Below are 22,075 nucleotides of genomic sequence, written 5' to 3' on the forward strand. Positions count from 1 at the left end.
CACACAGAAGGCCATCTATGCATATTCACTAACTAAATGAATGACTTTCTGGCTGCACTTCCGAATTTTACAGATGGGAAAACTAAGGCCAAGGGTGGGGGTGGGACTGGGTCAGCCTCACACAGCTGAGTCGGAGGTGGAACTGGAAGCAACAACCATCTCTGTACCTCTCCTGGTCCAGGAGAGCTCAGGACTTGGGACAACCAGGGGCCCACCCCTCAGGTTTGATTGTGGCTGCTGCAACCTCTGTCAGACCCGCTCTGAGGGTGTGGGCAAAGACAGGGACAGCAGAGGTCCCCAGAAGGGGTGGGGGGTGGAGGCAGGGCCAGATGAGCTCCAGGGCTCAACTCACAAGGCCAAAAGGATTGTGTGTGTGTGTGTGTGTGTGTGTGTGTGTGTGTGTGTGTGAGAGAGAGAGAGAGAGAGAGAGAGAGAGAGAGAGAGAGAGAGAGAGAGAGAGATGCAACCCGGGCTAGGAACAAGGGTGTCTTCCAAAGGAGCCCTGTTCCCTCCCTGAACCTTCGGACACTACTGCCTCCAGCCTCAGGAAGTAGAGCATTTAAACTGGGAATAAATACTTGAGCAGCGGGACAGGAAAAATCCAGGAAAGCACATCCCAGCCCAGCTGGGTCTCTAACTGTCAGGACCCTTGCCCCTTGAGTCTGTGTGAAAGCAAGGACCCCAGGCTCAGGTAATCGCCTGAGGAGAAGGGAGACCCCCACCAGGGCCCAGTGAGAGGTAGACAGCGTGAAAGCTGTAGGAGCACCGAGGGGCCAGGTGGGGGAAGGGAGACTGCAGTATGTGGACACCCAAAGCCATCTCATGCAAGGACAAGTTTCTGCTCCCAAGCCACCCCCCAATCCCATCCATGCTCAACTTCTCTGCTACCCCCAGGATTCCCCTCTGCTCAATAGACAGAGGCAGGAGGGCAGACTGAGTTTGTCCAACATGCTGGTCTCCAGGTCCCAGGGAGACCAGCGAGGGACACAAACCCACTGATGTTGCCGCTCCTCCCTCCTGAGATGCTCTGCCCTCCCAGCTTCCCCAAGAAACACCCAGGCCGTGGAAGCACAGAGCAGCCATCTTTGTGTTCTGGGGGATGACTCGGAATCCTCACCCGACATCAGTCAGGCAGCAGACGGCCCAGCTCTGCCTCATCCAGCCGGTTGGTGGCCATGATGTGTTCCAGCTGCTGCCGGTAGCGCGCCAGGTCCTGCATGAAGTGAGGCACCCGAGCGTTGTCTAGTACCCCATGGGGACGCAGGTGGTCCACATCTTCATAGGACACCTGCAGGGAGGAAGCTGGGCCTGAGGGGCAGGCAGAGGCCCTGGCTTTCACGTGGCTGATCCCAGCCACTTTACCAGTGGCCCGTGGCTTTACCAGTCCCTACTCATCACCCTTTGCTCCTGGCACTCCCCCCTTTCTCTCCTGATCCACTCCCAATGTTATGTACCCTGAGGCTCAGTCCTGGGTGTTCGCTCTTTCTCTCAACGCCTTCTTTTATCAGCTATGCCCTACCTGTCCTCAGCCCAGCTCTCCCCGTCTCCAAACCTGGGTGTCCAATTGCCTTCTGAACACCTTCTCCTGGACAGCTCGCAGGCACTTCAGCCTCCCCATACCCAGCACTGAACTCCTGGGTGCCGGACTGGGCCAGCCACTCCTGACAGCTCCCTAGTCAGATTCCAGGGAGGGGACTGGAATCTGTCACCCTCCCACTCAGGGTGGCCACTGAGCTCAAGGGATTCCACTCTCTGAAGAGCTCTCTGGCCTGCTGCTCCCTCTCAAACTGCATGGCCACTGCATCGGGTAGGCCAGGCAGCCAGCAGTTCTGCAGGAGTGACCAGAAAGGCCTCCTGCCCTGGCTGCTGGGGCTCAGTGGACTGAGCACCAGCCAGCAAAAAAAAGGGTCACTGGTTTAATTATCATCCAGGGCACGTGCCTGGGTTGTGGGCCAGGTCCCCAGTCGGGGGTGTGGGAGAGGCAGTAGATCGATGTTTCTCTCCTTCTCTTTCTCCCTCTCTTCCCCTCTCTCTAAAAATAAATAAATAAATAAATATATTTTTAAAAGGCCTCCTCCTCTTCTCCCTGCACTCCCTTCCCTAGGCCTCCCTCTCTCCCAGATAACACCCAGAGGGAGGCTTCTAAAGGACACGTCTATGCCACTCTACTTCAAGCTCCTCTGATTCCCCGCTGCTTCGGATGTTTGCCTCTCTCGGCCTGGCACAGATGCCAGGGAACAAGTCCCTGGCCATTTTCCAGCCTCCATCTCTAGGCCTTCCTGGCCGCTCCTTTGGTCTGGAATGATCAGCTCCTCTGAGATGCAGTACCTGCACCCGCGTGTCTGCAGGCGGGGTCCAGCACCTGCCCAACCGTCACATCACCTCCTGTGCGCACCTCCCCCCGCTGGAGGGGCCTGGCGCCCTGCATCCTCAGGGAATACTGCGATGAAGAGGAGGGCTGGCTGGGACCTCTGAAGGCCCTCGACCACTCACCTTGCCCAGCGAGGTAAGCAGCGGGAAATCGATGGTCTGGCGGTGCCGCAGAATGCGCACAATGCCATCCAGATACACCTGGTCCTTGCTGAAGCAGCCTGTGGGCACAGGAGGGCCATGAGCCCCTACACCTGAAGCCACCCCTGCCCCTGCCCCAGTTCAGGGTACTTCCCACGTGGGTACCCACCCGGCAGCGAGGTGTCAGTCTGGCCGCGCTTGGCGCGCACACAGTACTCCCAGCGCACGTCGGCGTCCTGCACGTAGCGCGCCAGGTCCTGGAAGAGCTGGCGGAAAGACATGTGTGCGGCTCGGTAGATGGTGTAATAGAGCAGCGCTGCGCGCCACAAGAAGGGCTGCTTGCGGAACAGCACGCTGTGCAGGCTGGCCAGGCCCTCCTCGGTGGGATTCGCAGGCCGCAGCCCGTACTGCAGCCGGCCCTCGGCGCTGTGCCAGGGCTGCCGCGCGTTGTTCACGCCTCGCAGGTAGTGGGTGCCTGTGGGAGGACGAGGGAGGCGGTGATGGGTGGGTCATCCGGGTACCCGCGTGCCGGACCTCTAACCCATACTCACACGTGTATCCTCGTGCCCCTAAACTCTGGCTCTCACGTAGGCTTTCCCCGCCACCCCTACCCAAACCTCAAGCGAGCCCGTACCCAAAGACCCAAAGAGTCTCACACACAAGAATCCTCCCCTGCCCATCCAGGGCTACACACACACACACACACATCTCCCAAACGCACACTGCTCCCCAGCCCCCCTGGAGAGGAGCAGAAACTCACACACCACCCCAGCTCCACATCCTGCAGGCCCACATCATTTTGACAGTCACGCCCATGTCCCTAGTGACAAACCACCTTTGCCCAGAGCAACGGGATCCCTGATGAGGAGGGACAGACAGAAAAGAATAGTAGTTAGTGTCCCGTGCTCTCCTTTCCAGCCTGGCCTATCCCCTCCTATCCCCAGTTGTGTGTGTCCTCGGCCAAGCCCATTCCCACCCTGGAGGGCCTGCACATCGGCTGGGCTAGGGGGGCCCTCAGCGTTCTCCCTTCCGCCTGTCCCGGCCTCAGCAGCTGGTCCCAACCGTCAAGGGAAATCAGAGAGGAAGTGGAGGGAGGAAAAGAGGATACCAAAGAGGAGTGAGAGATGAGGGTGAGCCTGGAGAGCAGCCAGGCATGTTGGGGCTCCCTCTGTGAGCCAGAGGGAGGGGGTGACTGGTTGTGAAGGGAGAGAGCCCGTCCTCGGAGGGAAGTGGGAGAGAGGGGTGGGGTTACTGGAGCCCCTCACTGTCTCCCCACACGCCAGCCCCCTCTCACCCCTACCCACCCGCCCACCTCCCCACACCCTGACCTATCTCGTGCCGCAGCATGCCCTCCAGCCAATACTGACGGGCTCCGGTCAGGTTGATGGCCAGGGTTGGTCGGCTGTTCTCCACCATCATCACTGCCTGGGACAGCAGGTCTTCACTCAGCTGCACCACGACCTGCGGCAGGAGCAGTGCCCTGAGCCATGGCCACCAGCCCAAACCCTTGGCCAGGATACCCACCCCCCCCTCACCATCTCTGCTCGGAGCCAGCTCCCACCTTTACTAGGGCAGGGCCAGGGCTTGCCAGGGGTCACTAGCTGGCCAGGTGTGGGCCTGGCACCACCCACTGGGAAGTCCAGTTTGGGTCATGCAGAACAGAGTTCTCACAGGCGGGGCAAGCTCACCTCCCCAACGCAGCCCTCCTTCTGCATGTATTTGCGCACAACAGACCAGATCTGGCACTTGGTCAGCAGCTGGCCCCCAGTCGCAGCCTCAAAGTGTTCGTAGGTACCAAACTTCTCCAGGACAGCCTCAATGATGCCGACTGCCTGCACACAGGGCCACGGAAGTTGGTCAGGCCGGGCCTCTCGGGTGGCCAGGGCCAGGCAGAGGTGGGCGGGCTGGACTGACCTGATGGATGAACTGGCCAGAGGCCTCACAGTACTTCTCCAGCACAGCCGTGGGCATGGGCTCCTGGTACTCGAACTGCGGGTTGTAGGTGTAATGGGACTGAAAGAACTTGTCCCGCTCACGGTCCATGTTGGTTGGCCGCAGGGCCACCAACATGCAGGGGCTCCTGCTGGCACCGTGGCCTCCATCCTTTCTAGTCTTAGCAATGTGAGGCAGGGAGGCTGCAGACTTCAGGGTGCCCTGACCTGGATCCCGTCCTCGTCCAGGTGGGGCCCGACCCTGGGTGCCACCCCTGCGCCGGCCAGTGCTATTTACGGTGTAGGTGCTCTCACTGCGGCGCATGTGGCCACGGTGACCCAAGCGAAGGTCTGAGAAGGACTGCAGTTCAGGCCGGGGCCGCAGCGCTGAGACCGACAGAGCCAGGGGCAAGGCCAGGGACTGAGGCCAGGGGTACAGTGGTGTCCCATCTCGGTCCGAGGGCTTCAGTCTGTGGCCCAAGGGTGAGCGACTGGCTGGTGGGCTGGGGGGTGGCTGCTCATACACCTGAGCCCCTGAGTCCAGCACCATTCTGTTCTGGGCGTCACATCCAGCAGGGTCACTGCAACTCCCCACACTGTTGACTTCTGGGTATAGAAGGGTACAGGGAGGCCAGCATGAATGGTGTGGCCTGAGGACCAGCAGGGTCCCCAGGGGTCTGGGTGGTTGCCCCTTCACCCCACCCACCCCAGTGTCCATTCCCTTCAGCAGGCTCACTTAAGGAAGCTGGACTGGGAGAAATCAGGAGGAAGAGTCGTATACCCTCTCCTAGATGGTGGTTCCTGGAACACCCTCAGCCTGTGAGCTCCAGGCATCAGGCCTGGGCCCCTACTCATTATTTTAATCCCTGTGCTCAGCACCCACCTAGGCCAGAAGCTGGTACAATGTAACCTCAGCTGCCAGATTGATAGGTGAGGGGGCCTCACTACCTTCTCCCTGCCTTCCATCTATGGTATTTTTCAGCCCCACCCCTCCCTTCCCCCTGGCCCCACCTACCTCCTCTAGCCCACTTGGCCTCAATAAGTTGTAGTGCCTGCATACCCCTTGCTTATGCTAGTCCCTCCACCCGGAGCGCTCTCTGTCCATCTGTTCAAACCCAATTTAGAATCAGATTTTGGGGATCAGAGGGAAACTTCAGTAAATCCAAGCCAATATCTGGTCTGTCCCCTATCAGAGGCATCTTCCTAGTTGTCATCCAAGGCTGGTGTTGGGGCACTCACCCCTGACTCTGTACCAGGGCTCAGTCCAATGCAGTGTGCCTCCAGAGAGTAACCGAAAGCTCCAGCCTCCGAACTCCCTTGCCTGCTCAGGGACACAATTGCAGTATTTCTCCCCTCTTCTCCAAGTCCTACATCACCAATATCTTCCTCTCTGCTGGATTCATTCCATCAGAACACATGGATCCTATTATTTCTCCATCTTCAAACCAAACCAAACCAAACCCGATCCTCACTTGACCCCAACCCCTCCAGCAATAGCACCACTCCCACTAGCTGTCAGCCTCCATTTCTTCCTTTCCTGTTCTCTCTTAAATTTCACTCCAATTAGCCCCCCCCCCATTTCTATTGAAACCGATCTGACCAAGGTCATCAATGATCTTCACATTGATAAGCAGCTCTTGACACAGTTAATCACTTCATTCTGGAAACATGTTCTCCACTAGGCTCCCCAAATCGACCTCATGGGCTGTTTGTTCTCGATCTTCCTTGCTGGTCATCCCTGTCTTCCTCACCTCTTCACACTGTAATGCACTTGGAAACTTCTCTCCTCTGTTTGTGCTCACTCCCTAGGGAATCTCATCCACTCTCCTGGGTTTAAAATCATCAGGCCAGACTTCCATAAACTTCAGACTAGTGTTGCCAGTTCTCAGTTCAACATCTTTACTGGAATGTATAAAAGGCATCTCCAACTGAACATGTCCTCTGTCTGAAATGGCCTCCCTCTGCCCCCGTATAACTGCAGGGGTCACTGTCTCACATTCTTTGGATTTCTGCACAAATAAGTTATCAGAAAAGCCCCCTGCCCAGCCCTGACCGGGTAGCTCAGTCGGCTTGAGCATCGTCCCGATACGCCAAGGTTGTGGGTTAGATCTCCCGTCAGGATACACAGTGGAACAACAAACAGATGTTTTGTTTTGTTTTTTTCTCTCTCAGAATCAATTAAAACAGAAAAGAAAAGCCTCCCTAAAACACACCCTATAAATAGTAGGCATCCTCTCCCTACTCCACCACAAGTTCTTACCCTTTTTCACTTCATTGTTCTCTGTAGCAGATATCACTATTCGAATAAAGCATATTTAACTGTTATCCGTTTTCTCCTTTCGAGTGCTCATAGTGTGTCCCCTGGGCTCAGAACAGTACCCAGAGCGCTGCTCAACAAATAACAACCCAAGAGCCCTTCTCCTTTTCATAACTGAAATCATTCCTTTCTCAAACTTTGTTTCAAATCATTCCTTTCTCAAACTTTGTTTCCCCGTCTGGATCTGGTCCCCTTCCCCCACCCCCCACACACATTCCTTTCACCCTGCCTAGAGACCAGCTGCTTGAAAAGATTTCAGGCCTCAGGCTACACTCCTCTCAAGTGACTGAACACTTTCCTGGATGCCTCACTGGTCTCCTCCCCTCTACCTGGACCAGTCCCCCTTCATCTTTCCTTCCACCTACCTCTTTGCAAATGATCAAAATACATCTGTTTCTTTTATGTCTCAGGTCCTTCTGCCAAGAATGCTTTCCCAATATCTCCCTTAAGCAAACTCCTACCCATTTTTCAGGGCTCGGTTTAGGCCTCACCTCCTCCAGGGAGCCTTCCAGTCGACTTAGAGGCTCCTAGTGCCTAGGCGGCCTCTTTACCGCCCTAGGCTGTCACTGTCGTAGCGTAGGTCCGTGTGCCCTCACCATCTCCTGAACTCCCAAAGGGGAGGGACGGGTCTGATTCACCCCCATGCCCCAAGCACCCAGCACTAGATGCAGAATGAATGAAAGATGGCTGGGGGAGGATCCCAGGCTGAAGGCGGAGTGTGGTGACAAATAAGAGGGTGTGGCCTGAGCCAATAGGAAACCGGGAGAGGATAACGTGGAAGAGAAACCAATGGGAACAGAGATTTCGAGGAGGGGCGTGACAAGCAGCCAATAAACGGCGGGGGGACGGGGCAAAGCGTGCTCAATGGAGGGCGGGGCCAGGGCACAATAGAGGGGGGAATTCCTTGGCAGGCGGTGTGGGGTTCGCGTTGCGCGCCTTCTCAGCCCCTCTGAGTAAAAGGGTTCTATCCTCGTGTCTCACCCCAGCCTGTTCGCTACTCTTCTCGTCTCCGCCGTTCCGCTGCGAAACAACAATCGCCGGCAGCCCCGCCCGCGGGAGTTGACGTCGGGGACGCCAGCACTCGCGTACGCGCACGCTCACGCTAAAGCGCGCGAACTCGCGTCAAGCTCCGTGGCGGAGGGCGCAGAAGCACACAGCTGAGGGGTGGGGCTGGGCAGGACAGAGGGGAAGGAGCCCGCCACCTGGTCACGTCTCTGGGCATCCCCTGGACAGGACATTGTCTTTTTAAAAAATATATTTTACTTATTTATTTTTAGCGAGAGGGGAAGGGAGGGCGAAAGAGAGGGAGAGAAACATTAATATGTGGTTGCCTCTCCCGCGCCCCCTACTGGAGGCCTGGCTCGCAACCAAGACGTGTGCTCTGACTGGGGATTGAACTGGCTACCCTTAGGTTTGCAGGCGGGCACTCAATCCACTAAGCCACACCAGGGCGGCAGGACATTGCCTTGAGCCCTCTCCCTCCACCAGGGCCAGGCAGGTTTCAAGGCTTCAGATAGTAAGTACCTGGCCCTGCGAGGCAGGGTCTGGGAGACACCAGATCCGTTGCCTCGGCTCCGATACGTGGGGATGTAGTCCGTGCACGGTGGCGGATGCCCGGATACTTGGGAACTGATGCTGGGATTGGTGGGGTGCAGCCCGTATATCAGGACTAGAGACGGGACACCTATGGCGTCTCCCTACCCGTGGACCCTCTAACGTTCGCAGACACTTTTATTTCATCCCCTCCCCCTCCCCCAACACACACAATCCAGGCGTATGGAGGGCGTCGCTTTATTCTTCGGGCAGTTGGGAGTCAGACACAGATCCCCGAGAAGATGCAGTTGGATGGAGCTGGTGTAGGTGCTGGCACAAGGCTGAAAAGTGCGCGGCCACCCGCGGCGGGCGAGGGCTGCGAGCCGTCCTGCAGGGAGCTGAGTGCAGCGAGGCGTTGCTCTTGGGAAACGTCCCCACGCAGGTCCAAGAGGGCGGAGACGTGATCCTCACTATGGGGGAACCAGGGAGCTGCGTCAGCCCCGCCCCGTCCCTCCCAGGTTCCTTCTGTCTTTCCGCCCCATTTGCGTACCTCACGTCGGGAAATTGTTGCCGGAGGCTTGCCACCTCGAGGCCAAGCATCGTGGGGTCTCGGAGGTTCAGCAGCTTTCGCAGGGTGAGCAGCACCGGAGCGCACTGAGCGCCCTCTTCCAGGCCCTGAACATGTTGGGGTAGGGCTTGAGCTGGCCCTTGGCTCCCACCCACCCAGCCACTGAGACCCCTGCCTGTCTCAGCAAACTCTCACCAAATGTGAGAAAAGATCCCGAAGCTGGGCAGCATCGTGTTGCAGGCGTTCGGCCGCCAGGTTCCGCTCGTCTGCATCGCGGCACACGAGGCGGCCTTGCATCAGCGCGCACAGGTACTGTAGCACCACAGCACGCTCTGCCTCGGCCAGGAGCACCTGCAGGGAGGGCGATCAGGTGGGTCCAGGACGCCTTTCCCATCGGTGCTCCACCCTCACCTGCCTTTCTCCAACACACCTGGAACGCGGGATTCCGAACACGGCAGAAGTTCCGGCAGAAGCGTTTTGTTCGCTCGCACACATCGTCCAGCATCTCCGGGCTCGACAGCCAACGGCGCGAGGGCAGAGTCGCGAACGGGGGCTGGGGGCGCAGGGACAGAGACAGGGCTGGAAGGACGATCCAGTCCCGGCATTTCCCGCAACTTCCATCCATACTCTGTATCTCCTCCTACCCCAGTCCCCACTTGAAGCCTTACCTGGAGCTCCACCAGCAGCGCCTCCAACACCAATCGGCAGATCCTCCTCTGCAACTCGTCCAGCGCTGCCTGCACCGCTGTCCAGGCCCCTGAAGCCACCCCGTCAGGCTGCAAGACGGACACGGAGGAGCTGGACCAACCAAAAGTACGGTTTCAGGACCAAGGCCAAGGCCCTCGCAGCCCTTCCTTGGTCTGACCGCTTTTTGGGCGCCGCCTAGTGGCGGGTGTGCGCGGGGGACGGGGGCGGGAGGGGACAAGAAATGCAATTCCCCCTCACTTCTGAAGGTCTGGGGTTGTGGGGTGGTGGGCTCAGCAAGTTAGAAGGGACACAGCCCAGCCGGACCTCCCTCTAATTCGCGATGTGACCTTGAGCAAGTCATGTCTTTTGATTTCTGTTCCCTCACTGGTAAGGGGAGGGAGTTCATCCCAATCAAGAGGGAGTAAAGATCAGCAACTTATTTGTTTGCCCCTCTGCCCTCATCCCAAAGAATATAAGACCCAAGGGGATGGGAATATTGTTTCCCACAGCTGTAACCCCAGACATCACCTGGCACAGAGCAGGACTTGGTAAGTATAGGTGGAGTGGATGAGTACATGAGACTGTGTGTTAGGCACTGTGGTAGGTACTTTACATCTCATGTGATTTTCATAACGTATCATTATCGCCCGTATAACACTAACGAGAAAGGAGAGATTAGGCAACTTTCCCAGGGTCACACAGCTGGTAATTAGTAGATTGGAACCACAGCGCTACGTGAGTTCAAAGTTCCTAATAGCCTAGTGAAGGCTGGGTCCATACCTAATAGGTTTTCAGTCAGGGGCTAGTGAAGGTGGGGTTCTGTGGGGGCTGTCTGTTACCTGAGTGCTGACTGGTGGTTGAGGGCAGCCAGTAGGTAGGACACGTAATGGGGGGCCATTGCTTCCCTTCTCAGGTGCTCTCGGGAGAACCGGGTCAGAGCATCACTGAAGCTGCAAAGGGCAGAGGCAGCTCCTGCACTTGCTGTTGCTTTGGTCCTCCAACAATCCCTCCCGTCCCGAGAGCACTCCGGCCCCACCTCCAAGACTCCCAAGACACTGTTTGGAGGAGCCTGTTCCCACTGATATGCCTTATTCACTCAGAGCCCCTCTGGGCTGTCCCAGGAGCAGGGCCAGGGGTCAGGGGTGGGCCGGTGCCTCAGCGGACCTCCTCAAGAACGTTTCCAGTTCTGACAGTGCCATGCCATGCACCCGCCGCTGCAGTGACTCACTGACCAAGCTGGTCACTCGAATGTTCTCTTCCAGGATCTACAGGCAGGGATGGGCAGCCATCAGTAGAGTCCTAGTCCTGCCCTTCCCCACCCATTTTTTATAAGGGCCACCCGCCTGGCTGCCACTTCCCACCTACCTGCAGCACGATGGCTGGCATTGGTGAGTAGTAGAAGCCAGATGGGTCTGTGTCAGGCTCCTGCTCCCGCCCCCACTCAGCTACCTCCCCATCCAGTGCCTTCTGCAGCCACTGCACCACACTTGCCTGGGGGAAGGGATGAGGGGCAGCAGAATGTAGTGGGCATAGCAGGCCACTGGCCCTGCTAGAGGTAGGTTAACATGTGACTCTACAGATACAGTCACACAGCTGGTGGCAGAGTTTCTCTGGACCCGGGCCCCAACTACTCACCCGGACTTTGGACACAAATGTTGCCTCTAGCTGCTCAATATTCTCCAGGGTCAGGAGGGGTTCCAACTGAGACACATCAGCCTCAGGCCCCAATTCCAAACTCCCCATCATTTCTGGCCTGGCGATGAGTAACCCAATGTCACACTGAGCCCCCAGCTGCCGATCCACCCACTTCCCATTATTCCAAAGGCACTGACCCAGGGTACACATGCAGTGCCCAGTGCAGCAAGGTGAAGGCGTCAGTGGCTCCCAGCTCAGGCCCTTCCAGGAATTGCTGCAGGCAGCGACGCAGGCCACTGTGCAGCGTATGGGCCCACAGCTGGACCACCTTGTAGTGTGGTGGGCAGCAGGGTGCTATCAGTGCCTCAGCTGTGGCCAATTCAGCTGGTAGAGCCACCTGCAGAGCCTCCAGCCACCCAGCTAGGGCCCCTGGTCCAGGCAGCAGAGGTGTCCCAAAGTGGACCCGCTCTAGGCCCTCCTCTAGTGCCCGCAGACAGCGCTGCCGCCAGTCCCGGGGGGCCTGCTCAAGGGAAGTTGTACGGCTGGCCTCCACCTCTGCCACACGCACAGCAGCCACCAACAGGGCTGGGTCCTCCCGTGCCAGCTGCCCTGCGGCCCCTACAACCATCTCCACAGCCTGGCCCAGTGCCTCAGCCAGAGGGCCCAGCCCCTCGAAGACCGGCAACTCCAGGCCCCCCAGAGACGCCCATGTCTCCTCTTGCAGCTGCTCTAGCTCCCGAAGGCTCACATATGCCTCCAAGAGCTGATGGGCATCAATCAGGGTCTGTGTGTGGACCACTGCAGCCGGCACTAAGGAGGGAGCAGAGATGTCAGCCCTGGGTCTCAGCCTTCCCACCTGTACAATAGGTACAGGATCAGATGCCGAGGCCCTGGGGTTGCGGTCATGTGTAAAGTATTTAATAACCGGTACAGTAGACTTCCACTAGGTTACTGAATACATTTAGTCTTATTAAAAAGAATTAAAAAATAACCAGAACAGTAGAACACTGGCTGATCTGAAAGGACCAGGAGAGGTCGTAGTGTAAACCCTTGAATTGATGGAACATAAGGAAGTCAGGGATCCTGGAGGGAAGGCAGGGAGGAACTGGAGGACCTTCCTAGTGGCTGTTCACCCTCCCTGTTAGGAAAATATTTCAATTTAACAACCAGGGTAGCCAGAGGCACTTGACTGGGTGTCAGTCCTGACCCAGACATTCCTTGCTCAGGAACCCCAGAGTGAGCTAATCGGCACCCTGCTTTTTATGCCATCTGAAGCCTGAGTTACTGTCTGGGAGGTCCTGGTGTGTGCCTCCATGTAATCTCTACTAGCGCCCCCGCCCCTTCACGAGCGTTTGTTGACTAACCATCTAAGGCCCGAAGCCCAGGGCCTTTGCACACTCACCTGCTCGCAGCCGGGGCAGCAGCTGAGACAGGGCCTGCAGTTGCTTGTGTTGGGCAAACTGCTCCCGCAAGGGCTCTAGAGTCTGTGCAGCCTCGGCCATAACCTGGAACAGCCCATGGGCCTGGCCCAGGGCCTCACGTGCTCCTTGCAGGGCCTCAAGGGCCTGGGCCAGCTGACACACACCAGTCTTCACACCCTCCAGGTATGACTGCACCACTGACTACGGAAGGGAGGGAGATAGTGAGGCCTGGCTACTTCTGCCCCCCACCCCCAATACTCCTGCCCCTGCCTGAGCCCACCTTAATGCGTGCTTCCAGGGAGCAGGTACGCTGAACCTCACGTCTGCGGTACTGGCCCAGCCTGGCCAGCTGCTCTGGCTGGTAGAAGATTCCTGAGGCCCACTTGAGTGCTGCACCCCGGGCCAGCCGCTCTGCCCTCTCCTGCTCTGGCCATTCGGGCCCTGGGCAGGAAGAGCCTGGGCAGCCATGTCAGTTGGGCAGGGCCTGAGGGAAGCGGCTGCTGACCCTGCTCCCCTTCCTGCTCCTCAGTCTGGCCCCCAGGGCAATCTACTCTTCTTACTGACTGATAGAACTCTAGCCAGACCTGGCAGGGAGGACCCAACCCCACCATTCCCATCTTTCTGGCCACATCCCTCCCCCAACCCACCCAGAAGGGCTCATACCAGGAGGAAGGGCTGGCTGCATTCTGTCCTTGGCTGTGGAGTCCGCTTTAGGCCCTGGAGGAGCCACAGCCAAGATGAGAGTCTGGGCAAGGGTCTGGGTTAGAGCAGGTAGAGTCCTCTGAGCTGCAGGCTCTGTCTAGGCCTCTGTGAGAAGGAGGAGGGAGGCTCCTTCCCAGGCTTCTCAGGAAATGAGAGGGACTTGGGTGTGATGGGGAGGCACCTGGGAAGCCTCCCTTGCTGGATTTCTCAGTTTTGCCCCTGAAGTCAAGTGAGGAAGGTAGATACAGGTCTCCACTGGACCCCTCTCTTGCTCTTAGTTGCAGAAGACAGTTTGGTATGGAACTCACCAGGCTGACCAGGCATCCACGTCTCCCTCCTCCGCAAACAGCAAACAGCGTTGGCCTTGAGGATGGCCCTCTCCCCCAGAGCTCACAGCAGAGCTGGACACTCCCTCCGCTGGCTCACAGGGCTTGGGTGGCTCTGGCCCACACCTCAGCATGCAGCAGAATTCCTCTTCCCAAGGAAGCCTCTGTCCCACCTCCCTGCCCAGGAGTCCCCTCCTCCCTCCAAGGTCCCTCCCCGCCCCCCCCAAGACCACGTGCGGGAAGGAAGGAAGCTGAGTCTCCTGCATATTATTCCCAACAGGAAAGAGCATCTGCACTGTGGGAAGGGGTGGGGAGGGCTGGGCCCCACTTCCTTGGGGGAAGGAGCATCTGTACTCCCTGTGATTGTTGAGTGTTGACCATCCTCAGTGCTCGGAACAGACATGAACTAGATGGCCCCAACCTGTTGTGCAGAGTGGGGTGTGCAGATATGGATGCAGACAACATCACAGCATGAAAACTGGTTGACGGGCCCCTCAGAGAAGGGTGTGCACCTTGCAGAGCAGTGAGAGATCACGGGCAGTGGTGAAGAATGTGTGTGGTGGGCGATGGCAGGAGAGGTTCAAGGGCTATGAAAGCAGTTTATCTTGAGAGTTAAAGGGGGCCATGGAAGGGAAAACCAGGTAGTAACCACCCAAATCCACCCTTCACGACAGACACTTGCTCCCCTAGCTGCCAGGAGTGTGCGCTGCTGAGGTCTCACAGCTGTCTTTCAGTCACTTTTGGGTTGCAAAGGCCCAGTACCCTTGCCTGGACGTGGAACGTCTTGGAAGGGCCACCCCAGTTTCACAACTCCTAGTAGGATGGGCTGGGTTCTGGCTCCTCCAGGGCCTGAAGTGGACTCCACAGCCAAGGGCGAAATGCAGCCAGCCCTTCCTCCTGGTATGAGCCCTTCTGGGTGGGTTGGGGGAGGGATGAAAGCCAGAAAGATGGGAATGGTGGGGTTGGGTCCTCCCTGCCAGGTCTGGTGGAGTTCTGCTGGTCAGCAAGAGGCCTCTGCTATAACTGCATTGCAGTTTAAACCCTTCTCTGTCCAATTCTGCTTGTCTTACAAGTGTGGATTTTTCAATAAACTTCCTGCAGGCAGATCTCTGTCAAAGTCTGTTTCCCAGAGAACTTGACCAAAAATCAACAATAATAAATAACAAAAATGTTAAAAATAACAAAATGGTCCCAGCAAACACATAATCCTTCCTACACGCTAGGAACTGCTTTAAGTGCTTTACCTACATTTGGTCATCGGTAAACATGTCTGCATTGGCTGAAAAGTGGTTGTAATTCCATGGTCCCTGAGCTCTGCAGCGTGGAGACAAGAAAAAGACTAGGCTGGGGTCAGGGGCGGGGACGGGGGGTTGCAGACCAGAGGACAAACTAGATGTAGTTAGTGCTTATTGTTTGGCTGAGAGCGAAGTAAGATAATGGGGTAGGCGACCTCAAGACAGTGGGGTAGCTTGTAGGAGCAGGCTTGGGGAAATACAAGGGGTTCACGTGGCAGCGTGGTCCCCTCTCCCGACACGGGTGCTGGGGCAGAGTTAGTGGTGTTGGGGCAAGCTGGCCAACCAGGAAGGTTCCAGTGACTCCCGTTTCTCTACTGCCGGGCTGTCCACCGACTTCCTCCACAGGTCTCTGCATCACGTCCTGTCTCTCCGGATCCCTGGGTTGTTTTTGTCCTTTTCGGCGGTTGAACATTTGGTGATAGTCCCCGAAGTTTTGCGGCCCTGCCCGCAGAGAGGTATTGCTCCGAGTTCCCTAGGAGAGCGCGGGGAGGAAGCGGAAGCAGAGACGCTGGCGCCGGCGGCTGGCGGTGAGGAACGGAAGCGGAAGTGGCGGCGGCGCCGGCCTGGCCTGGCCTGGCTGAGGGGAGGCGGCGGGCGGGCACGATGGCGGAGGCCGGGCCACAGGCGCCGCCGCCCCCGGGCACCCCAAGCCGGCACGAGAAGAGTTTGGGACTTCTCACAACCAAGTTCGTGTCGCTTCTGCAGGAGGCCAAGGACGGCGTGCTTGACCTCAAGCTGGTGCGGCTCGGGCTAAGGGGCAACAGTGGGGATGGTGGAACAGGCCTGGGCAGGTAGCGGGAACCCCCGGGGCGGCCCATCGGAGCCCTCAGAGAATAGGCCGCCATCCGTATGCTTTCTCACAAGTGGGGGCCCTGGAGCTGTTTAATCCATTCAGCTGAGGCAATTGGGTGTCAGCTGTGTGCCAGTGTCGGAGCTGCAGGTGCAGGTCCTCGTGGCCCTCCCTGCCCGGGGAAAAGAGCATCAGAGCATCAGTTCAGCCTGAGCCAGACTCTTGCCGCCCTGCGGTCCTGCGCCACTGTAATGGCTGGGAGGAGCGTTGGGACTGTCCAACGCCTTTCCAGACTACTACAGACCAAGTCCCAGGGTACCTGAGGGTACACCTGAGAGTGGGACTGAGCACCCTGTCCCCTGTTCTCTCTGCCAGGCAGCTGACACCCTAGCTGTGCGCCAGAAGCGGCGGATTTACGACATTACCAACGTGCTGGAAGGTATTGGGCTGATCGAGAAAAAATCCAAGAATAGCATCCAGTGGAAGTGAGTGAGGGCACCTGGGAGGGTAATGGGATCCCCTCCCCAGAAGTGTTGGGTGGGGGGCGGAGGGTGCAGGAGAGAGCAGGGACCATGAGACGCGGAGTTTCTGGCAACCCCTCACAGCCCCACTCCCCGGGCTCAGGGGCGTGGGGCCTGGCTGCAATACCCGGGAGATTGCGGACAAGCTGATTGAGCTCAAGGCAGAGATCGAGGAGCTGCAGCAGCGAGAGCAAGAACTGGACCAGCACAAGGTGTGGGTGCAGCAGAGCATCCGGAATGTCACCGAAGACGTGCAGAACAGCTGATATCCTCCTGGCAGTCCCTGCTCCTGGGGTGTGGGCGAGGGGCCCTCTAGTCCATCTGGGTTTGCTGTGTAGTGCTCTGGGCCTTATCCCTCTTGAGAGGCTGGTCCTGCAGCTCCTGGCCAGGTCCCAGCCTCCTGCTTCTCTCTAGAGCCCCTACCCCACCTGTGATCCCTCTCCACCTAGGCCACCGCCCCAGGACCTTCTCTGAGGGCTTGTACGTTAGGTATCTGCTAAAGAGCTTGGTCTTTTCTGTCATCTACCGGCTGTCGCCGTAGGCAGGGCTTTAGTCGTTCTCCTTAACCCCCACACCTTGGCCTACGTGACTCATGAGGACATCTGCAGATGCTTTGCTGGTGAGCAGAGCCTGAGTGGGGGGAGATGGGGTGGGGCTGGGCCGAGCCACAGTCCCGAGCAGTGGGTTCAGCATCCAAAGAGAGGTCCATCTCTTAAGAGAGTTCCTGAGGCCTTCCTAAAGAGGAATCAGGCAGGGTGAGTTCTGGATTTGAGGGTCATTGGGACCCTGTGGAGGCTGAACGTATTGAGAGGATACAAGAATCTTGGACTGAGTTCCTGGGCCAGTCCCTGTCTACCCTTAGGTTTGGCCTCTGCATCCTTGTTCGTGCGTGCTTGTATTCAGGGGGCAATGATGCCCACTTCCAACCTGTAATTAGTTTAGTTATGTTATGGATACAGGAACTGCCCCTTCTCCATCTTTCATCCCTCAGACTGGTCCTGGGGAAGGGATGTTGGCTTTGGCCAGAACACCTACACCTAGGGAGCATCCCTCAGCAGAGGATGTGTGATGCCCATGGCCAACAATTTTTTTGCTCCACATGTTTGAATCCGGATTTTCTGGTTACAGACCCCTGGAATCTTGGAAGGAGAAAGGCTCTAGTTCTCTGCCCAAGGCACTGTGGGGGATGGGTGAGGCCTACTGTAGGCTCTCAAAGACCATAATGTCCTTCCTTGCTCCAAGGGACAGGAACCCCCATTCCCAGCTCATATTGAGCCCCTGGGCTCTAACCCATCCTCCTTGATATTCTAGGAGACACCCTCCTGGCCATCCGGGCTCCGTCTGGCACCAGCCTGGAGGTGCCCATCCCAGAGGTGGGTGCTCATCTCAGGCAGGCAGGGTTGGTTGAGGGTGGATGCTGGCTGTGGAGCCTGATAAGTCCAGGGTGGGGCGGGGAGGGGGAGGCCTGAGCTTTTGGGTTATCTAGGAGGATGGGCAGCCTGGAGTGGGAGAGGACACGGTGGCTCATGTCGGGCAGGAGCCAAGCCTGCTTCCAGTTCCACCTGCCCTCCGTCCTCTGTCCCACACCCCCAGGGCCTCAATGGGCAGAAGAAGTACCAGATTCATTTGAAGAGTGTGAGCGGCCCCATCGAGGTGCTGCTGGTGAACAAGGAGGCATGGAGCTCACCGCCTGTGGCCGTGCCTGTGCCACCGCCTGAAGATTTGCTCCAGAGCCCACCTGCTGTCTCTACTCCTCCACCCCTGCCCAAACCTGCTGTGGCTCTGCCCCAGGATGCCTCACACCCAAGCAGCCCCCAGGTGACCACCACCACCTGTGTCCCTGGCAGCACTGAAGCCCAAGGGATGGCCAGTCCAGCAGCTGAGATCACAGGTGAGATGCGACGAGCATCTGGTGACAGAGTGGTCTCTGGGACCCAAGGGGCGATACCTCTGGGTTGTGGGATGCTATACTCGGAGCCGGCAGAGCCCCTATAGGGGTTGTCCTTTTTCTGGCCCCAGCTGACCTCCCCTTGCTGTGACAAGGGCGCCCTTTTTAACAGAATTTCTGACTGAGTGAAGGGGCATTAGTGGTGGCAGTTTCCCCCCAGATCCACCTATGTCTCACTTGCCCCAACAGCCCCTCTTGAAGGGTGGTCACAGCAGCCATGTTGTCCGTGAGTCTCCCCCTCTTGCAGGCCTTATGTCCCCGTCTCCTTCAGTGCCTCATTTCCAGGTTACCTCTTCAGGGGTGACTGGCAGTGCCCAACTCTCCTAGGGCCTGGGAGCCAGGGCTGTAGGCGGCCTGACCGTGTGTTTTGTCACAGCTAGCTTCAGTATCCCACTTCCTGCCCCCAAGTGACTGGGTTCGTTCGGGGCATGTGGTTGCAGTGAGTGGCGGCCCTGAAACCGATAGCAAGGACAGTGGTGAGCTGAGCTCACTCCCACTGGGCCCGACAGCACTGGACACCCGGCCACTGCAGTCTTCTGCTCTGCTGGACAGCAGCAGTAGCAGCAGCAGCAGCAGCAGCAGCAGCAGTTCATCTGGACCCAACCCTTCTACCTCCTTTGAGCCCATCAAGGCAGACCCCACAGGCGGTGAGTACTTGTCTCATCGGGAGCAGGGAGAACTCAGCCTCAGCCAGTCCTAGGTCGGAAACAGAACTGGGGCTGGAAACTCAGCTGTCTTAACTCCTCAGCCAGAGCTGGCCAGCACAGGGGCCAGCCCTTGCCATCCACCTTGCCTAGACCAGAGCTCTGCCAGCCAGAGTGAGGAGCTTGGCCTCTAGATTCAGTGCTGGTGCCTGTTTGTGCCCCTTCCTGGTCTGTCACAAAATTCCCTGGCCCTGCCTCAAACCCTGACTGCCACCCTTAGACTCAGGTCTCAGGAAGGTGAAAGCACGCTCCTGCGGAAGGGGCTGCGGTGTGGTCCTCAGGCTCCAAAGACGAGCAGCACCTTCCCGGGAGAGGTAGTGTTATCTCCCTGGGGTCCCATCTCCATCTAGCAACTTGAGTGTGTGCTTTTTCTAGGACTCTTTCTCCCCAGCCCATAGGCACTGCTCTCCCCTCATTAAATGACACTTTGTCCTCTCTGCCTCCCTCTCTTACTTCCCCTGTCTCCTCTCTGTCTGGACTCTGAGAAAGCCATCTCCACTCCACTTCATAGATATGCTTGCAGCAGTCAGGACCCCTGCACCCACCCCACATCCCACGCTCTCGATAAGTTGCCCAGCCCTGACCACCAGCCCCCGCGGGTTTCAAGGTTGCTATGCCCTGGTGGTCTCTTGCTCTGTACTGATGCTTTTTCCTCCTTTGGCTTCAATGATGCCAGCTCTTGGCTCTTCTCTCACTGGCTTCCCTTCTGACCCCTTCCTGGCGCTTCCTTAAACATTGACACTTCCCAGGTCTCTGTCCCATGCCACATCTGCAGAGGGCCAGATGAACCCCTAGCCTCCATCTTGCGCAGGTCTTTCGCCTGGACCCCACCCTTGTGTCCATGTGCCTTCTTCTGCACATCCAGTGTGCACTCCATTCCCACGTGTTCTCCACCACACTTGCTTTCCCAGTTCCAGCTCCTTCTCCCCCTTCTCCTTCTCCTCCCACATCACGTCTGCTAAGTGAGTTCTGTTCCAGACATCTCTCGTATCCTCAACACTCGGGATCTGCCAGCCACCTCTGGCATAAGTTCTTCAGCATCCTCCTCATTACCTCAGTCAACAAGGATCTGTGTGAAGCACAGCCTGCCTGGCATTTCTGTTTACAGAAGTACCTTTAATAGCTTCCTAAGGCCTGCTGGATAAAACCAGAGCCTCTAAGCCTAGCATAGGATATCCCTTGTGATCCAGCCCCAGCACTCCTCTCCAGCTTCATTTTTCCCTGCTTTACATGTGCATCCTCCCGCTCAGACCTTTTTAGCAGGGTTATCACCCTGTAGCACTAGACCCTGTTGAAGTGTCTGCCTCCTCCTCTGCCTGGTAACCCTGCTCAGATGTGGTGTCTGAGCCTGCCACTGAGGAAGTGCCCAGTAAGGGTGGGGGTGGACGGGGCATCCTGCATCAGGCAGGGCATCCGCCATCAGACAGGGTGTGCATGCTGAGCTCAGAAAGGAAGGGGTCTGCTTGCCCTTCCGCAGCACTTCTGAGTTAGAAGGGCTGCACCACCGGCAATGAGCCTTTGGTACCCTGGGCTCAGCACTGAGGCATTTGGGTCAGCAGGGGTGATTGACAGTGCCAGTTTGACTTGGGGCAGGGCCCCCATCTCTTCACTTACGTGGAGCCCCAAGGTGGGTGTTACAGGATCTGAGGAAGTTGGGGGCTAGAGTGGGACCGAGCTGAACCTCTGTGCCCTTGAGCATGGCTTTCTTTTCTTGTCTTTCAGTTCTGGAACTCCCCAAAGAGCTGTCAGAAATCTTCGACCCCACACGAGGTAGGGCTATGTTTCTCCTTAGGGCTAGGATGCGGGGCACAGCTTGTTTGGTCTTACAGTGATTTTCTTGCCCTTCTGGGGACCTACGGTTATGGTTGGTACCTGGACAAAGTGTAAAGGTTCCTGACTGGGGGGTTCCCTTCATGGGCTCTGGTGGGTGGAGAAGCAGTAGCCAGAAACGTAACTGAGCTCTTTCTCCCTCTGCAGAGTGCATGAGCTCAGAGCTGCTGGAGGAGCTGATGACCTCAGAAGGTGGGTGGCCGAGGGAGGTGGGGGGTGGGTGTGGAGAGGGGGTTGGGTGGCTGTTGGGTAGGGCCTTGGCCCCAGGCCTCAGTCTGGTACTCTCTGCAGTGTTTGCCCCCCTTCTCCGCCTTTCTCCGCCCCCCGGAGACCACGATTACATCTACAACCTGGATGAGAGTGAAGGTGTCTGTGACCTCTTTGATGTGCCTGTTCTCAACCTCTGACTGATGGGGACGCCCTGTGTGACTGGGACACAGACTGTCTAACCTGAGGGCTGCTGCTTGGGGACCTCCCCACACCTCACCCCTCCACAGCTTGAGAGCCACAGACTCCTGGCTTCCCCAGCCTTCCCTCACTGCGGTTCCGGCCATAGCTCCCACTCCTGCACCCACACCTGTATTGTGCTGGGAGAGCAGGAGAAAGGGGCTCAGCTCCCTCCATGGTGGCGCCAAAATATTTGCCTCTCTTTTTCTGGAGCCTTCCCCCACTTTGTGTCCTCCCTGTCCCCTCCCTGAGTCCAGGCTCTGCTGCCACCCAGTGTCACTGAATGCGGACCCATGTAAACTCCATAAAGCAGCTTGTCCAACCCCCACTGTCCCCCCCCTTCCTGCTAGCTCCTCCCCCTCCCAGGAGGGAAGCTGGGGTGGAGTTGGCCACTTGCCAGCACCACTTCTAGACTCCTTCACTTCTCCCCACCCCTTCCTTGACCCTAAAGCTTCTGGTCTTCTCTGTCCCCCTTCTGCCTGACCCTTAGCCCTGACAACCTGTAGGTGGTGATAGGGGTGCCAACAGGAAGAAACAGAGGTATCTAGCTAGGAGTCTAGGCAGGTGAGTCCCTGAGGATTGGCTCAACCTCCCGCTGCCCCATAGTCCCTCTCTTGTTTATTCATTTACCCTCATTTAGAGCCATTTGCCGAGATTTAGAAAGATTTGCCGTAATGAATGGATTCCTATATAAAGATTATTTTTATACTTTTTGCAGCAAAAGGAAGTTGTAATATTTGTACAGTGTCCAAGTGAATAAAGATCGTGCCTAAGGCTATCTCTGGTCTGGTTCTTTGGGTGAGGGGGCCTCCCTGGGACTGCTGGATTGGTTTTGGGACTGGGTGGGTCACCTTGCTGGAACCAGAGGTGTGGCTGCCCGGCAGCCCTCCCTCCCCGCCCCCACCTGCC

At 57.5% G+C, this 22,075-nt stretch overlaps 3 protein-coding genes across 10 annotated transcripts; 1 reads left to right on the forward strand and 2 right to left on the reverse strand.

Annotated features, from left to right (window-relative positions):
• Positions 1 to 570: 570 nt before the first annotated feature.
• MATCAP1 (microtubule associated tyrosine carboxypeptidase 1) lies at positions 571 to 7,408 on the reverse strand. 2 transcript variants are annotated; one of them, XM_024556053.4, is made up of 7 exons: positions 7,251 to 7,408; positions 4,426 to 5,048; positions 4,200 to 4,343; positions 3,840 to 3,972; positions 2,681 to 2,986; positions 2,494 to 2,591; positions 571 to 1,288 (listed from the first exon to the last, which is right to left on the reverse strand). In XM_024556053.4, the coding sequence occupies exons 2-7, from the start codon at positions 4,990 to 4,992 to the stop codon at positions 1,124 to 1,126; spliced, it is 1,413 nt and encodes a 470-aa protein (XP_024411821.2). In that variant the 5' UTR covers positions 4,993 to 5,048; positions 7,251 to 7,408; the 3' UTR covers positions 571 to 1,123. The 2 variants fall into 2 exon arrangements, with proteins under 2 accessions (XP_024411821.2, XP_045047910.2); XM_045191975.2 differs by lacking the exon at positions 7,251 to 7,408 and adding an exon at positions 5,682 to 5,763.
• Positions 7,409 to 8,534: 1,126 nt separating this feature from the next.
• EXOC3L1 (exocyst complex component 3 like 1) lies at positions 8,535 to 13,795 on the reverse strand. Of its 7 annotated transcripts, none has more exons than XM_024555886.3 (14): positions 13,614 to 13,795; positions 13,267 to 13,320; positions 12,884 to 13,044; positions 12,585 to 12,804; positions 11,380 to 11,992; positions 11,183 to 11,300; positions 10,913 to 11,038; positions 10,712 to 10,812; positions 10,387 to 10,497; positions 9,529 to 9,658; positions 9,291 to 9,413; positions 9,056 to 9,211; positions 8,843 to 8,967; positions 8,535 to 8,762 (listed from the first exon to the last, which is right to left on the reverse strand). In XM_024555886.3, the coding sequence occupies exons 1-14, from the start codon at positions 13,627 to 13,629 to the stop codon at positions 8,573 to 8,575; spliced, it is 2,244 nt and encodes a 747-aa protein (XP_024411654.1). In that variant the 5' UTR covers positions 13,630 to 13,795; the 3' UTR covers positions 8,535 to 8,572. The 7 variants fall into 7 exon arrangements, 6 of the variants coding, with proteins under 6 accessions (XP_024411654.1, XP_045047838.1, XP_045047840.1 ...); XM_045191903.2 differs by having other exon boundaries at positions 12,884 to 13,059; XM_045191905.2 differs by having other exon boundaries at positions 12,884 to 13,059; positions 13,267 to 13,410.
• Positions 13,796 to 15,464: 1,669 nt separating this feature from the next.
• E2F4 (E2F transcription factor 4) lies at positions 15,465 to 21,944 on the forward strand. Its single transcript, XM_024556216.4, has 10 exons — positions 15,465 to 15,664; positions 16,092 to 16,201; positions 16,341 to 16,502; positions 16,813 to 16,856; positions 17,549 to 17,610; positions 17,831 to 18,128; positions 18,626 to 18,832; positions 20,612 to 20,659; positions 20,867 to 20,911; positions 21,011 to 21,944. The coding sequence occupies exons 1-10, from the start codon at positions 15,530 to 15,532 to the stop codon at positions 21,124 to 21,126; spliced, it is 1,227 nt and encodes a 408-aa protein (XP_024411984.2). The 5' UTR covers positions 15,465 to 15,529; the 3' UTR covers positions 21,127 to 21,944.
• The last annotated feature ends 131 nt before the right edge of the window (positions 21,945 to 22,075 follow it).

This window comes from Desmodus rotundus, chromosome 12 (genome assembly GCF_022682495.2).
Source record: "Desmodus rotundus isolate HL8 chromosome 12, HLdesRot8A.1, whole genome shotgun sequence".
NCBI lineage: Eukaryota > Metazoa > Chordata > Mammalia > Chiroptera > Phyllostomidae > Desmodus > Desmodus rotundus.